Source organism: Pocillopora verrucosa, chromosome 3, assembly GCF_036669915.1.
Source record: "Pocillopora verrucosa isolate sample1 chromosome 3, ASM3666991v2, whole genome shotgun sequence".
NCBI classification, from domain to species: domain Eukaryota; kingdom Metazoa; phylum Cnidaria; class Anthozoa; order Scleractinia; family Pocilloporidae; genus Pocillopora; species Pocillopora verrucosa.
In genome coordinates this window covers 14,816,949-14,832,890 of record NC_089314.1, presented here as the reverse complement: position 1 = coordinate 14,832,890, position 15,942 = coordinate 14,816,949, and the positions used below count along the sequence as shown (strand labels likewise).

The 15,942-nt window shown below is 35.8% G+C and overlaps 1 protein-coding gene and 1 long non-coding RNA gene across 5 annotated transcripts; both read left to right on the top strand.

The window, feature by feature from the left end:
* The first annotated feature begins 431 nt into the window (after positions 1 to 431).
* Positions 432 to 5,088, top strand: LOC131798728 (uncharacterized). 2 transcript variants are annotated; one of them, XR_009341333.2, is made up of 7 exons: positions 432 to 559; positions 872 to 962; positions 1,877 to 1,938; positions 2,630 to 2,697; positions 3,165 to 3,265; positions 3,755 to 3,780; positions 4,270 to 5,088. It is a non-coding gene; the product is annotated as an uncharacterized lncRNA (long non-coding RNA). The 2 variants fall into 2 exon arrangements; XR_009341332.2 differs by having other exon boundaries at positions 3,162 to 3,265.
* A 567-nt stretch (positions 5,089 to 5,655) lies between these two features.
* Positions 5,656 to 14,604, top strand: LOC131798729 (secretion-regulating guanine nucleotide exchange factor). Of its 3 annotated transcripts, none has more exons than XM_066164017.1 (11): positions 5,656 to 5,857; positions 5,946 to 6,087; positions 7,793 to 7,942; positions 8,426 to 8,517; positions 9,906 to 9,969; positions 11,204 to 11,293; positions 11,410 to 11,478; positions 12,165 to 12,341; positions 12,857 to 12,978; positions 13,305 to 13,341; positions 13,638 to 14,604. In XM_066164017.1, exons 1-11 carry the CDS (start codon positions 5,804 to 5,806, stop codon positions 13,802 to 13,804), a joined length of 1,164 nt encoding a protein of 387 aa, XP_066020114.1. In that variant the 5' UTR covers positions 5,656 to 5,803; the 3' UTR covers positions 13,805 to 14,604. The 3 variants fall into 3 exon arrangements, with proteins under 3 accessions (XP_066020114.1, XP_058972380.2, XP_066020115.1); XM_059116397.2 differs by having other exon boundaries at positions 5,659 to 5,857; positions 12,854 to 12,978; XM_066164018.1 differs by lacking the exon at positions 5,656 to 5,857 and adding an exon at positions 6,472 to 6,506 and having other exon boundaries at positions 6,004 to 6,087; positions 12,854 to 12,978; positions 13,638 to 14,603.
* The last annotated feature ends 1,338 nt before the right edge of the window (positions 14,605 to 15,942 follow it).

The following is a 15,942-nucleotide window of genomic DNA, read 5'->3' as shown; positions in this document are numbered from 1 at the left end:
TAAGGTTCAAGGCTTGCCATTCTTGCGCTCAATTCTCCTTTCGCCCGTGCACCGTATTAGAAGGACATAAATTCTTGAATTTTTCGTCATATGCTCCCTACAGAAACTTAATAAAATTGGTAATGGTAGTTTGTGAGTAATGGGAGTCATGCATATTCCTTCTGTTCAACAGCTCAAGAGAAATCCTTGTTGGTTTTCCACGCTTCTTTTCCCAAAATTGACCATACAACACGGCAGTTAAGTAAAACAAAGGATCTTATTCAGCCTTAAGTCAGCATGAAGACAGAGAAATAAACTCATCCCCTCAAATGAGCGTGCCCCCAAAAAGAAATCGTATTCCTAACCTTGAATTCCCGAGTCCATTCCAGACTTTTAATTTACCCGTCTTGCAAAGCGGCATAGGCTTCGATTTCATTCCCCAATTCCTTTGCGGTCTGTTCCTCTTTAATAGCACGTGTTGGGTCGAGTATCGCCTTGCTTTGTTGGTGGTTGCGAATTTCGCTTTCCTCGAGGACCTATGCTTTGACTGTTTAGTAGAACTGAATTTTTCAATGTTAAGGTACAACACTATCCATTACATCATTTGTCTTGCAAGGTTGAGCTGAGCGTAGTCGGCGTTTAAAAAAGGGGAACATGTAATTTGAACCATGAAGTCATGGATGAGGTTTTCACTTGAAAATTCCACCGTGATGACTAGAATAATCCCAGCTCGCTTTGAGTTTCTTTACGGAAACGTTGAAGAAAAAAGCATTCTCAAATTTTTCTCGTCTGAGTGGAATAATTGTTTATTTGAAGGTCGAGAGTGTTTCAAGAAGCTCATGGTTGATGTAAATTCCACGTACGTTCTAATGTCGATCCATTTTTTTAATAGATTGCGATAGTTTGGTGTTGATGACGGTTACAGAATGGTTCAGGAAATACTGCACAATCTGGAACTTTTTTTGCTGTCTAAACAAACTAAGGTATCACATGTAGAGAGGTTTGGTCAAATTTTTTCCTGAAGCAACGGGAATTATTCACACGTGCTGGACGCGCGTGGGGGTGCTGCTGTACATTCGAGTGGTACCGTAGCATCTCGTGTTACTTGTTGTTGGGTTGCCCCTAACCCAATGATGTTCTTGAAAACCTTTCTTAGTTGCAATTTGGAATTAATGCGTTTTAACTTGAAATCTAATGGATTATCTAAGAGTTTGTGTTGTAATTCTTGTTGTAGCTGTTTGGGTAGTTAATATGTCTGACTCATTACCAGAGTGCATTTTCTCTCTCTGGCATAAGGTAATAATTTTTTTTAGTTTCACTGCCGTTTGTTAGTTATTTCTTTTTTTGTGGTGATTGAAGTGGTTAAGTTGTTGGGGAAACCACTGTGATGACTCGAATAATCCCAGCTCGCTTGGAGTTTCACTACAGAAGCATTGAAGAGTAAAATATTCTCTGTAACACAGTCTGAGTGGTTTTCCTTGAATACAATTTTACTAGGATTTTATTTTGGTATAGTTTGTCATTTGAATTGTTTATTTTTTAAGTCTGTTAGTAAAAATGATTAGGGAAATTAGTGCCCCAACCTCACTTATGGTTATCTTATTTTTTTAATCATTCATATTTTCATCAACTGAGTTGATGATGTATACTGGTTACCATAAATAGTTTCTAAAGCTGTCATTTTGTGTGTCATCTCTGCATCATAGCCCTTTTTCAAAGCTTGGATTGTCACCTTAAAGAAACTTTGTGATAGTCAACTTACATTATCAACTCAGTTTATAAAACCAAACAACCTTGCAATATTTCTTCCCCCCACCAGCCTAACACCATAGTTTCTTTTGAAACTTTCCCCTCTTATATTTAAAACTTTTTTCAACCATTCTCCTTTGTGTTCCAGATTTAAATCAACTTTACCTTGGAGACACCACCAATCTCACATTGTACTTTACTTGCAATGAGGTAACCATCACATTCTGGTGAACCTTATCAAGAATTCCTTTTAACTACTATAACAAGTATTCTATGCTGTCAATGAAGAACAATACGACAAGCATATGACTGAATGCTTCTGTTGAACTTTGATTATCAGAGACAGCATCACATAGTTAATGAAACAATTGTATTTTGTCTGTGCACTTTGTTTCAAGTGTTGTGAGTACAAAATTAGAGATAGGAGGTAGACAGTATCCATGTAAGTGTTATGCCTTTTGTTGAAATCATAGTTGTTACTTTTATTACTTTTAGAACTGAAAATTAATGAGAAGCATTCTTTGGCTATGTGGCCTCTGAAATTGAAACTGTTCAAGCTTTTAACAAAGGGTGCTATTTTCTCCAAAGACCATCAATGCTAGGCTTTTCCTTTGTTAGAGAAAAATTTATGCTGATGAATAGTAGGAAAACCTTCCATGCATTCACTACAGTGTATAAAAAGAGGCTTAGCAAATTTTACTCTTGATCCGAAATGGATTTGGTATGTTGTGAATCCAGCCTTAGATACACAGTAGTCAATGATGCTAGAATTTGTTGGATTTAAGTTTGATTTGCATGATGCAATACTCTTGTCTTGACTTCTTCAAGAAACAGTGAGCTTATACCTCTTTAATTATACTTAGAAAGATGGACCAGTGAGATTTTGTTGTGTTTGTCTTAGGATTTGGTCAACCAAGATAACTGTCCTTGTGGGGTTGTTGCCTTGTGATGCAGTGCAAAGGTTTTTATGTAAGTTGTTTACACTGAGCATGTTTAGTTGTCTTGATTTGGTACCATTTTTGTAACCCATGTAAGGTTATGTGTTTGTCATGTGATGAGATATTTCACAGACCTGTTCTGATTGTTTGTGAGGAATGTGAATATGTCTACTGATGATAAACTTTTTGCACAATGTAATTCTCCAATTATGATTGTATTTCAAATGAATGATTTAAATTGGAGGGAAATTGAAGTATCAAAGTTGTGATCAAGTTTAATTTTGCAATTGACTGTTAGAGAAGGTGGTGTTGGTTTTGTGAACCAATCTTAGAGCTCAAGGCAAAGCAAAATTAGTGTATCAGATTATTGTTAAGTGGTTTCAATTTTACCTCAAGCAAGTAATTCTCAGGTCTCATTTATAAAAAATGAAGAGATCTTTGCATTTTTCTTCTTTCTCTATAAAATTTATTTGCATCCACTACCCTCTGCTACAGCAGATCTGAAAATGGTTAAGGGTGATTGACAACAAATTCCCAACAGAAGGAAAGCTGAAATGTGCTTTGGTGCAAGAGGAAAGTCAGTAAGGTAGCTCTGAAAGGTGTGTTTATTCTTGTTGAAATATAAATAAATTAATGCTAACAAATGTAAAATATGTCCAGCTTAAACCCACTGTATAAAGCAGATGTAATCATAATCTTGATATGCCAGCATACATCACCTATATTTTGAGGAGTCCTTCACTGTTGATAAAAGACTCAAAATAACACGGACTGTTGCAACATTTGTGCCATTTTCTTTTCCATGACAAGACATAGTCCATGCTTTTGTGATATTTTACATTCTTATTAGCCTTAAAAATTCTCCATCATCACACTTTATTGTAGTGAATTCTTGTTTCTATCAATGTACGTGTACATGTACTTTGGAGTAAGAACATTGTGATGGGCAGTGAAGAAATGATGTCTCGTTCGTATGAACATCTGATTAAAATAACCTCACAGAGCTCTCACAATATCAGCTTTTATTTTCATAGTAAATAGTGTGGAAAGGGGAAAAAATTAACCAGTATGTTTTTTCTATTCCTCAGTTAGGATGAACAGAATATTTTATCAGGTTTGAACATGTCTTATTTCATTTGCACAATAGTTAAAATTATCTCCACAAACTCAGCTTCCAATTTTATTTACATTGGGTTTTGTTTTGTTGTTTGCTTTTGATTTTTTTTTCTTTCTTCATGTTTGCCTTGGGAAATCTGTCTTTAATTTCTCCTGGATCTGTCTTGTTGTTATTGTTAGTGCTTTGTGGTTTCACATCTTACCAAACTTGTATTGTGGGACTCTTTGCTGGTTGTTACTCCTGTTGACAAGTCTGAGGTCTTTTGGAGAAAAACTGCTTTTGAACAAGACAACTACATTTACACAAGAAAATGCCTTTTAATAAACTTAAAGGCACAAAATCTTTAAAATACTTGGGTACACAGATATAAAATAACCTGTATGAAGATGTAATTTTGTTCAGGTGCTTTTCTGATTAGAGTGTATTAACAGAATATAACATATTTGGGGATACTTACTTCTTTATCTATTCTTTTGTATTTTACAGCATAAAGGTGAAGGAAATCCATATAAAGCATAAGAGTATTCACTCTTTTAGGGGCAGAATGAAATCCAGTTCTAGTCTTTGGATATTTTTCTTCATGATCCTTATTCAAACTTATGCATTATTGTCTACTCTTAGTGTTAGAAAATTGTTTTAAGGTTAGAAAATAAAGAATATCTCTGAAAGAGTTTTTGCTTACAATAAAATTTTTTTAATGCTTACAATACAACAACAGAGACATGTGAGGAACTTCTTAAGCGTGCTAAGTTACCTACGCTTCATAATAGACGCTTACAGGACATAGCAATACTAATGTATAAAGTAAAGAACGATCTAGTACCTAGCTACATATCTGAGATATTTACTCGAAAAGGTACTCGTTATAACCTTAGGAATAGTGACTTTGAAATACCACGATTTAATACTATACGCTATGGTAAACACCCACTTAGGTATCGAGGACCATATATCTGGTCCAAATTAGAAAATGGTATGTGTGAACTACCAAGCCTTAGCATCTTTAAAACTAAAATCCGTAGAGTTGACCTGGCCAGCCTAGTGGAAGACAGTGGCAACTGCTGCAATCTTTGCAGCACGTGATTTTTTCTAATTATATGCATTGTACAAGTATTTTTATGTTATCTGAACATTGTTAATATTTCTAAATATGTTTAAATTTTAATGCATAGTTTATCGGCTATATTGTTACTTATTATGATACTGTACATAGTTTTTTATTAATTTTGTAATAGTAGGTGTCCCCAATTAGCTCTATGAGCTAAATACATTGACACGGTAATAAAGATTTTATTATTATTATTATAATCTTAAGCAAATGGTTGTTTGGTCTTCTATCTTAACAGTAGCCAATTGTCAACCTTTGTTAAAAATAACTTTGCTTATTTTGCAAATATTCAAGAGTCATAAGTGGTTGGATAGTGCATTTTGTTTGGAAAGGAGAACATTCTCAATTTTGATGGCCCATTGCATTTGTAGAATGATATAAGTATAACTTCAGGGTACAAAAAAGTATCTGGTTTGAAGTAACTAAGCTTTCTATTGCTCAACAAAAGTCTTAAAGCTCTCTTTTACAATGTGTCTTATGAAGGTGGAATGCAAAGTACTGGTAGACAACTGTGCTTGATCAATCTCCACTCCATAGAAAGCAGATTCAAGTGAAGATGACTTTTAGCCCCTTAGGTTAAAGAATATACTCCTTGTTATTCCCACTGATAATTTGTTGCAACGTTACAATTTTTCTACTGTGGTCTCAAGGTGACACATTATTAGTCCATTACTCTGGCCAGCGGAATGGTTTGAGAAGTTCTTAGCCTGATATTCTAATCACAGGTCACTACAATTCGTGGTGGGATTTTTGTTAAGTGTGTCGGGAAATTAAATGAGTTCTTTCTGTCAAGCGCTTGGAATTGATGTCGATGGGTAAACATTCCCTTTCCGGTTCCCTCGCCAACCCTCTTCGGCCTTAATAGAGTTGGTACGATGTGGGATCATTACACAACGTCCTTACCAAACAAAAATGGCGGATGGGACGTCTTTGAAGAAAGCATCAAAAAGTGAACTGTTTTCGTGGGTAAGAAAGGCGTAATTGACCTTAAATGTAACTGCAACCAAAAGCAAACAAGGAATTACAATCAAATTATTTGCATCGTGGTATTTAGGGGGCAAACAGCTATGGACAACTTTGTTGTGGCCACAAGAACGATGTCTCATTTCCGGAAAACGTCGGTGCAAGTTGTCACCTAAAAAACAGTGTTGTAGCGGCGATAGACGGAGGTGGAGGACATACAGCAATTATCACAGGTTATGTACCTGGAGTTTTTCATAAGTGTTCTGATTTTGTGATCTGGAAATGTTTTTTTGAGGCCATTACCATGTAACCTTTTAACTCCTGCACTGTAAGAGTGACCCAGCATCTTATTTCCCTTTACAATGATGCTGTTCAGTGATTTACTAAGATCATGAGCGTAAAGGAAGTGATCGCCAAGCTGTGATTGTTGAACAACTTGTCCTTATTAGTACCAAATAAAATGTATTGGGAAGAGTGTAGAGAATATGGGTACTGATGTTAGGATGTAAAGGTTAAAGGAGCATGATTCCTTCAAAAGAAGACACGTCAGTTGTATTTCAGATCCTTTGATGACACTTTGGATTAAACGCCATTTTTTCTGGATTATGACCATTTAGGGAGGGAGTTTTTGAAATCACAGGACCTGAATCAGGTACTGTGGTAAACACCAAGTTAAGTACTGAGTTGGATCTTTCCATATTCTTCTTCTTGTAGATAATTTTGTGCATGTAATTCATCTGTAAGCAAGACGTCCACCCATTTTCTTTGTTGTTCAATGCAGTTTTCTCTCTCTTTCATAGAGCGAGAGCCCACTGTGTTCCCAGCAAATGCTGGCCTAAAAGTAACGCTCTGCTCCTGTACCATACTTTTAACTGTGCTTTGGGGTAAATAAATAGCATAGTTGCATCCATAGTCCTTCATGGAAAATCACATATCATATCTTTAAGAAAGGAGAATCTGATGCCCAAAAATGAGTTTGTAGTTGCACAAGTAGATATTAAATCCCTAAGTCAACTTGGTCAGCTCCAGAGCATTACTTATCACCATTTTTCTGATTAGTTTTATTTTTATTATTATTTCTTGAATCCTTTGCCTTTTGCGTTAATTTTCAATAAAGTCTACAAGTCCTCAGCCTCTACGTTGGCTATGAATGATCAACTAAAAAGGTTCAAAGTAAAAATGAAGGAATGGTAAGGGGCCAGCTTTGTTGGCTTAGTTGAGTTGCGGTCAGCTAAGCATGTTGCCAGCAGAAAACAATCATAATGTAAATTTCCTTCTGGGTTGGAAACCAACTGTTTGAAGGTGCTTCTTTGTTTACTTGTTTTTATGATTGCACCATGATTGAAGGAAGTTTTGCATGGATTGAAATGTCCTTGTGTGATTTTTCCTTCCTGTAAGATAAAATCGGTGGCTGGTTAAAAGATATGTGTAAGTCTAGGCTGCTGTTGAAGGGTGTGCCAGTTTTTCATGAGAACCTTTTTAAGATTTGATATGGCTGTATTATAAGTGGTAACAAATGGTAAAATTTCTTTCACCTTCTTTGTTTTGTTATGAAGGGTCTTTGTTGTGATGGATTTTATGAACAAGCGTCATAGGATAGCCTCTGTTACAGAGTCTTTGTTGAAGATCTTGTTTGTGTTTGTCAAAATTCTCCTTACTAAGTTGGTTCTTAAAAGACTTAGTGCTTCTCTTTTGATAAAACCCCTTTTCATATTAAAAGGGTGACAGGATGAGAAGTGTGTACACTGAAAAGTTTCAGTGGGTTTACAGTGGGATTGTGAATTGAGAATTTTAAGAGTTGAAAAATGGGGTCCTTTGAATATCTCTGTGTCAAGAAAAACATTTCACCATTTGTGTGACATTTCTATCTACCTACCTTCAATAAAATGACAAGGTTGTCCTTAATCTCATCCAATAATTGTTTTAAATTATTTTCAGGCAAGGGCAAGCTGTTCATGTGTGGTTGGAATAACAAAGGTCAGCTGGGACTTGGTGATACAGAAGATCGTCAAATTTTGTGCCATGTTCAAGGTCTCAGTTGTGTCAAAACAGTTTCATGTGGATGGAATCATACCTTAGCTGTTACTGGTAACACTGAGTTTTAAATTTGCTTTAAGTACATTGCACAGCACATTTAACTTGTTTAGCTTGATGACTCCCAAACAATAAATGCTTCTCTTTTTCAATTAGATCATCAATTACTGTTTGTGCATTACAAATTTAGTCACATGCTATCAAAATATATCTCGTATTTAACATTTTTTGAGTATTTTTTCTTGTAACTCAATCACAATATATTTGTTGAGACACTCTACCTTCACCTTTCTCAATTCAAGTGCTTATGATATCCATGTCTGTGTTACCTAACTTTTATGGAAGTTCCATACCTCCAAAAATCAATGGTTGTATAATGAGGACCTCTGAACTTTGCTCAAGTCTTCCAAAGATGAATGCCAAAGGTTGCTGAAAGAATCAATGTGTTAAAAACAAGACTGCTTTTCTCATGGCCGTGCACTCAGCTCTTCAATCAGTTTAAATTTGGTTTTATCCTCACTCAATTTATTTTTTCAGATGCCGGTTTGTTTGTTTGGGGCTCAAATGCATTTGGACAACTAGGTATAGAAAAACTTGGTGGTCACATGACCACACCTGCAAAATCTCAGGTATTCACAATTGTGTGAATGTTCTTTTTTGTTTTTAATTTTGTATTGAACTCTACGTCAAAGATAACATACAACGCATATCTTTTGTCTTTTATGTTCTTTTCAAAAATTGCTTTTTAAGTCCATAAGCTTGACAAAAATTGAATTTCCTATTCTTCTTTCTAACTCTTAAAAGTACTGAGGGATGTATTTTTGGTCATGGTAACTCACAACTGGCTGGTGAGACTGGTCCATTCAAAATGGAATCACTGTCAGAACCTATTAATTCAGATCAGCTGATTCTGAAATTTTGATCCACTTCTGATGGAGTTTTAGCAGAGGGGTATCCAGTCAACTCACCGATGGACCAACTCGCCGATGCCAACTCACCGACATATAAAATCTAGTAGAGACGTCGGTGAGTTGGTCCTCAATCCAATACAACTTATTAGAAGTTAAAAATACGGAAAAGTAAACGATATTTAGTAAAAAAACACTGGTGAACATTGGTGAACATCAAACAGAAGCTTAAACATTGGTGAACATTGGTGAACATCACCAATGACTATAACAGCTTAAGATGCGAACGAGTTATTGTGCGACAACAAAACCGTAAAGACTCATCATGTCAATCGCTCAGATTTTTTAAAGAAAACTTGGCTTTCTAGACAAGATCTTTAGTAAAAAGCAATTCTTTTAATTTGCAACAAAGTTTATAAGGATCTCAAGGCGAATAAAGCAAAGTAAACATCGCCAATGACTATATCTGCTTCAGACACAAACGAGATAATTATTGAGTTGGACTGTTGGCAAGTTGACTGTAATTCAGGAGAGGTTTGGAAAAAATTTAACTTCAAGGCTAGTTATACTTGATTTCACCAGTCAAGTTACTAAGTGCAGAAAACAAACATCTTCCCAAAAATTTCTATCAAAAACTCATTTAGCATTACACTGTAGCTAACTGATTCACACTTTACTCCTAGATAAGTGACTGATTATGGAGCTTACAGTAATTCAGATGTTAGAAATTACAGATATTCAAAGTGAAATTTGGAATACTATTGATCAAGAAGATGCTTTCCATCACAAATTTTAAAAAAATGTGACAAAAAAATCATCCCTTGTGCTCATGAAATGTTGCTTAAAAGGGCTTAAGCTTTCAGTCATAAATTTTTTCACACTTTCAACAAAAGATTAGGAGAACAAAAAAAGAAATTTGCTGTATTTTGTTTGCATGTACTCTTGCACAATACTGCATTTATGTGGTTAAAATATATCAACAACCCTGTCCAGAAAATAGTTGTTTTCTTGATTTCCCAATGCCATGTTTGTTCAGTCAGCAACTCAATCACTTCCAACAATGTATAGGAATTCTTCTTTCTTTTTCTTCTTTATCTACTCTCTAGTAGTATTTCACATATGAAGAAGTCATCAGTACTGCAGCAGGACTAAGGCATTCTCTGGTTGCTTTGGGTGAGTCAGACAAAGCTTTACAGAAGAAATATATTGCAGAAAGTGTATTTTTTATTTTGCCTCTGAGGTTCAAAGGAACAACAGAATCTTTTTTAAGATTGACTGAGTATGTACTAAAAATAGGATTTTGACAGAGACGTTTTGTAAAAAAGTCACAAACCTTGCCAGTCGTGCATAATGTCCTAGGTTTGGGTTACACTCTTCATTTTAGCTCAAGCTCTGGTGCAGTATGAATTTTCCAGTACAACCATGTTGTGAACTTAAGTCTGTTACACTACAGTTTAACTGCCAGGTTATTGAGCAATGTAACAGTTTCCATAGGCAAAGTAAGGGTACACTTTCAAATCTCAAAATTCAGTCACTAAAATAATTTCCTGTACACTTTTTGACAACAGGGATAAAAATTAACCAGCTTTTAGAGTATACTTCTCATTTAAGGATTTCACCAGATTAAGGGTAGACTGCGTTACAACCCTAATGGTGCAGCTTTTGTTCCAAGAACATTATAAAAATTTGTCTTTAAAAATTCATCAACAGAGTAGCCTTTCCTCCCTGTACCCAATCTTTTCTCACTGAATTCAGTTTGTTTATGTGGGATGGACTGGTTGCCAAAATCTGATGAACACAACTGGTGAATTTATTTACTGTTCACACCAAAACAGCATGACATTCTTATTTTTGTCTTTCAGTGTGCTTCAGTTTCTTGTCATTAAAACTTTTTGTAATAGAAGTATTGTATGCATTTTTTGGACACACCATACTTAAGTTTGCTGGGAAAACCCTTCTTTTAAACTCCTGCTACCTCAACCAACTTTTACTGCCCTTGGTATTCAAGATGATGGGGTCTACACAATTGTCTTTTGGATTCTGTCAGCTGTTAATAATTATGCATTTAATTAACAGCTGACAGAACCTTGTGCATCATATTGTACATGTCGTGAGACATTTACAATATTGTGTTTTGAAAATTTAAGTCTTAGACAAGTATCACTTGCTATAACCCTTCACTTCCCTTACAGCTACTATACACTCCCTTGTGCATTGTTTAAGAGAACCCTGTTATATCAGGAAGATACCCTCAGAGCTGATAATTTTAACCCCTCACCACATATTTACTAGATCATTCATTGATATTGAAAAGAGAAGTTTATTGGAAGTGGTTCATTGCACACCATACAATCTCACTGTTGACATCTCCAAATCAGTAATGTTTTTTCTTCATCTTTCACATAAGCTAATGGATCTGTGTGGTCTTGGGGAGCAAATAAGAAGGGACAGCTTGGCATTGGGAAAACTGGTGGCAATTGTTCAACTCCACAACAGGGTTGGTGTAATATTTTTGCCTGTGATATTTTTCTAGTGCTGAAACATCATGAAATCTCTTTATAGAGGGTGTATATCAGCACTGTGGTATTAATAGTTCTTCAAACTTGCATATAGTCTTGTTCTCAGATGGTCAGCAGATAATTGAAGTTGTGGCAGGAGCATACCATTCAGCAGTATTAACAAGTAAGAGTTTATGAAAGTTATTTTTTTATTGTGTTGATCTCTTTTGAAAACTTCACTTAGCCATTGTCATTAGAAGAATTTTTACAATTTTTTCCAGATTGTTCAGTTTTTTTTCTCATTTACATGTGTGTCGATATGTTTGAAAATTACAAAGAGTAACAAATTGATCTTTGTGGGAAAATTGTAACACACAGTTTTGTATTGAGTGTCAAAAAACCAAAATGAAAGTAATCAAAACCACCAATTAGAACAAAGATTAGCATCATGAACCAATTTGAACTCAAAGTATAGGGCAGGAAACCTGCTTGAAGTGCTGGAAAACACAGCTGACCAAGTTTTGAATTTTGAAAGATTAGCATCATGAACCAATTTGAACTCAAAGTATAGGGCAGGAAACCTGCTTGAAATGCTGGAAAACACATCTGACCAAGTTTTGAATTTTAGTTGTTCAGACAGTCGTGCAGGTTTTCTGGACCAATCACACAGCATAGTAAAGTGAAACCAAAGCAGACCAGGATCACTTTTGACTGCTCAATTGAAAATTGTTCTAAATATAGAGAAAAAAAAGGGGTGTCCTGATATGGCTTCCCTCCCCTCCCCAAAGTACTGCTTCAGCTTTACTGCCATGAGGTGACATGTTGTGAATGAGGATAGTTCAATGTGATGGTAAATCTGAATATGCTCAGCTTCAGGTCATGTCTTCTGTTGGGGCTCAAATCAACATGGACAGTGTGGCAAACCTCCAGATATCCATTCAACTGAACATCAAATATTTATTAAACCACAGTTGATTGGTGGATTATTAACAAGTGTTACTGTTACACAAGTCCACACAGGCTGGAGCCACCTGCTGGCTGTCACAGGTAACTTTGCCATCCCTTGAATGAAAATATTTGTCAAGTATTATTTTAAGAATGAACATAAGATATAAGATGATAAATATTCAACAGGAAATATACATGTAGAGTGATATTGGCAATAACAAATCTTATGCCCTAATAGCATGAATAAAATTTGGTTATGGTACTAATTGTACTTTGCGTACTGTTGGGAAAGCCTGAAAATAGAAATTTCAATTTTAATTTTTCAAAGCAAAACCATCTGATGTTCATGCAACTCTTGAACACCAGAATGGTAAACTAAGTGCAAGATGCACCATTTTGCAAACACTGTTGATTGAATACAAGTTAGTTGTCATTGGGAACATAGTGATAACTCTCTCATGTTAATCCAGATGGATAGAGCTACAGCTATATGTAGGGGGAAAGCCATTAGATGCCTTAAATTTTATCAGCTTCACAGTTTTACCATACTTTTGATGCTTCATTTGTTCAGTTCATGCACAGTTTCATTAATTTGATATGTGTCCCTACAGAAGACATTAAAGTGTTTTCATGGGGCCGTGCTGATTATGGTCAGTTAGGTTTGGGTGATGATGTGGTACAACTCGGCTTTAGTAGCGAACCAGCAGAGGTTGTTCGTGTCAGGGGAGCAAATCAGGTATAGCATTTACTAGTTGACTAAAAACCTTTAAAACTATAGTTTTTCATAGAATATCTAGCTGTATACAGAAAACTTAAGTACTTAAACTGCTGTGTCCTACAAAGGATCACAATACTTCTCCTCTCTGTAGTTTTGAGAGCAAAAGCTAAATGTACTTACAGTAGGACAAAGACAGACAGACAGATCAACAGAAAGATAGAAAAAGAAGTTTATTTACCTTTTAGTATTGTAAATCATACATTTGTGGTTTTCTGAGGTGGCAGAATACAAAGCTCCACTGTAAAAATTGTAAGCATTCTGATTGTCCTATCTGCTACATTTAGGTTTTGTGTGGTGCTGAACACAACATTGCTCTTTTAGGTAAGTAACAAATTGACATAGTATCTGCACATCTTTCCTTAATGAAGCAATGTTGTCCATGTCTGGCACAAAGTTTGAAAAAACCCTCTGAATACTGAATACTAATGATAATTCTTTCTTTGGGGAGGGTGGTGTTAGCTGACTTTTCAATCACTGGTGTGTGATCCATTGATATTGTAGGAAGGCATAGTATGATACCTTTGGTAAGGTATAAGTGTCAGTTACATGATATACTGATCACAAGTTTACTCGTCTTTTAAAATTTGTGTACAAACATTGAATTCTTCTATTCTTAGATTCTGGTTCAGTCATGACTTGGGGTTGGAATGAGCATGGAATTTGTGGTAGTGAAGATGAAACTCGAAATGTTCATCAACCAAGTGTGGTTTCTAAGCTGCATGATTATATCACCTCTTTAATTGGATGTGGAGGAGGACACAGTTTTGCTGTTGTTAAGGGATAGCGATTTACCCACAGCTTAGAAGGAAGGCATGGTCATTGTTACACACAATCTTGAAGATGTGGTGACCAGTACCAGTACCCGGTTTAGTACTGGCTGAGGTTGATTTGGTGGATTGGATTTCTGCTGGTTGGAAGCACCAAGTTTAAAACAGATCTTGTCAGTCAGTCAATTTCCTATGAACAAAGTAAGGCCATCCACGTTCTAACCTTCACTTGAAACATGGCCCTTAACAAGGAGTCATTTTAACAATTGGAAAGTGCTTTACTGGCCATTGCCAGCGTAATGAGAGAGGGTCAAGTGAGGGGGTATGTGAGGATCCTCTGCCGAGAGTAGGAAAATTTTGACTGTTGGATTGAGGTGCCCGTGATTGGTGTTCCTATATTTGTATAAATAGTACTTTCTTGGTTGGATTTTTGTGCAGAGCTTAATAATATAGACATTATAAAAAGAAACACTGCTTCGGCAAAGCCGTTACAAACATATTTGGTGGTATTATTATACATTCAACTCACTATCTCTTTTCTGATTGGCCGAAAGCGTACTGTGATTTTTCGAAATCAGCGCCAAGGACCTCATCTAGCTGCAGATTATACAATAATCATTTCAAGGACACTCGAGGTCACGGGTAATCATGTCATGTATGACCGTGGTGCATGATTTCTAGGGGTAATCATGTTAAGTTGGCACGCTCTGTGTTGCTTGCTGATTTGTATATTTTTACACGTTTAGAACTGAATTATCAGTTCCACTTATTATTGTGATTATTCTTTTTCCGTTCAATGTATAATAAAATAATTTTTTGATTCGGTTTGTGTGATATTCATAATAATCAAGGTCTCGGTAGGAGTTACCAGCCGAAGCCGACGGCAGAGGCTGATAACCCCTTCCTCAACGTGCACAAAGTCGTCACTTTAAAAATATGCCTCTAAACAGGGTGTGGTTTTCATGGTAATTTAGTAACATAACAAGATGTACAGTTACAACGTTCATTGTATTAAACAGGGCGAAATATATTTTAATACGGTTTAAGAAATGGGAGGAGGCCAAAATCTTTGGTAATATACTAATTTGTTATGTTTAAATCTATTCTTGTCACATCAAAGAGGTCACGTTGTCACCCTAGGGTGAAAATAGTCGACTTCGCAAAATAGTAACTTCCTTGCGAAATGAACAAAAATCCTTCTCATCAATTGACAATTACTCCAAAATCCTTGTAAAAGTTATCTTTACCTTATTGAAAATATATCTACATTATTCCTTTAGTTTCGCTATATCTCGCTTGGTTTGGTTTGGTTTCGCAAAATGGACTAAGCCGTCAGGGTTGCGAGTATCGCCGGAAATCATGTGAATTTCCCTCAAGGGCTACACACGACACCCCTGAAATCTTCAGCAAGCTTTATAATTTATACTTCTCTTAAAGAAAGATGAAAAATGTAGTGGTTGCTTCCCAAGCTGACACTTAAGCATGTCGTTTTCAGAATTTGGTTTTGAAAGACTTTTCCCTCTTTTTTTTTTCTCGAAACCTGTAACACGTGTGGTCTGCTTACTCGCCATCGACGGTAAAACCGCGAGAGTAACGTAATGCATGAGAAAGACGATGCCTTTGATGTATTCGTCGCAGTCAAAACGTAATTTATGGCTTAATACGAATTTATTTTTGAAAATCATTCCAAAGTATAAGTCTTTGTCATTCTTTTCCGTTTTTTTCCTAGGGAGTAACTGTGATATCTGTGAAATCTATGAATTGATAACTCTCCACCAGAAATATTACGCTTTTCACGCACATGTTGTGAACTATGTAATCCATAAAAGATGTCGTAATGCAAACGTAAAGCGAACGAAGAAGGCTTTTCCAGCCCTGTACCGTTATGACGTTTCGTAACAATGTTGATTCGCATCAGAAGAAGCAAAGATTTATTGTAACAATTTCAATAGTTCAAATGCAGTAGTTTTTTCACATCTAATTACTGCGTATACTGTACGACTCGCTGTAATGAATGCGGTAGAATTGGAACGAAATGGCTGGTTTTTTTTATATTTTTTTTTACCTTTATTGAGGAAATGTTGTGTTGTGATTGAAAAGAACATCGACAAAAAAGCTTGCAAATAGAATTAGTTACCAAATATGATACAAAGGA

Bases quoted from the DNA above. Each gene is read 5' to 3' on its own strand.
- LOC131798729 (XM_059116397.2), top strand. From the start codon at position 5,804: ATGGCGGATGGGACGTCTTTGAAGAAAGCATCAAAAAGTGAACTGTTT. The intron at 6,088-7,792 runs GTTATGTACCTG...AATTATTTTCAG, and splicing joins ACATACAGCAATTATCACAG to GCAAGGGCAAGCTGTTCATG. The intron at 12,342-12,853 runs GTAACTTTGCCA...GTGTCCCTACAG, and splicing joins CCACCTGCTGGCTGTCACAG to AAGACATTAAAGTGTTTTCA.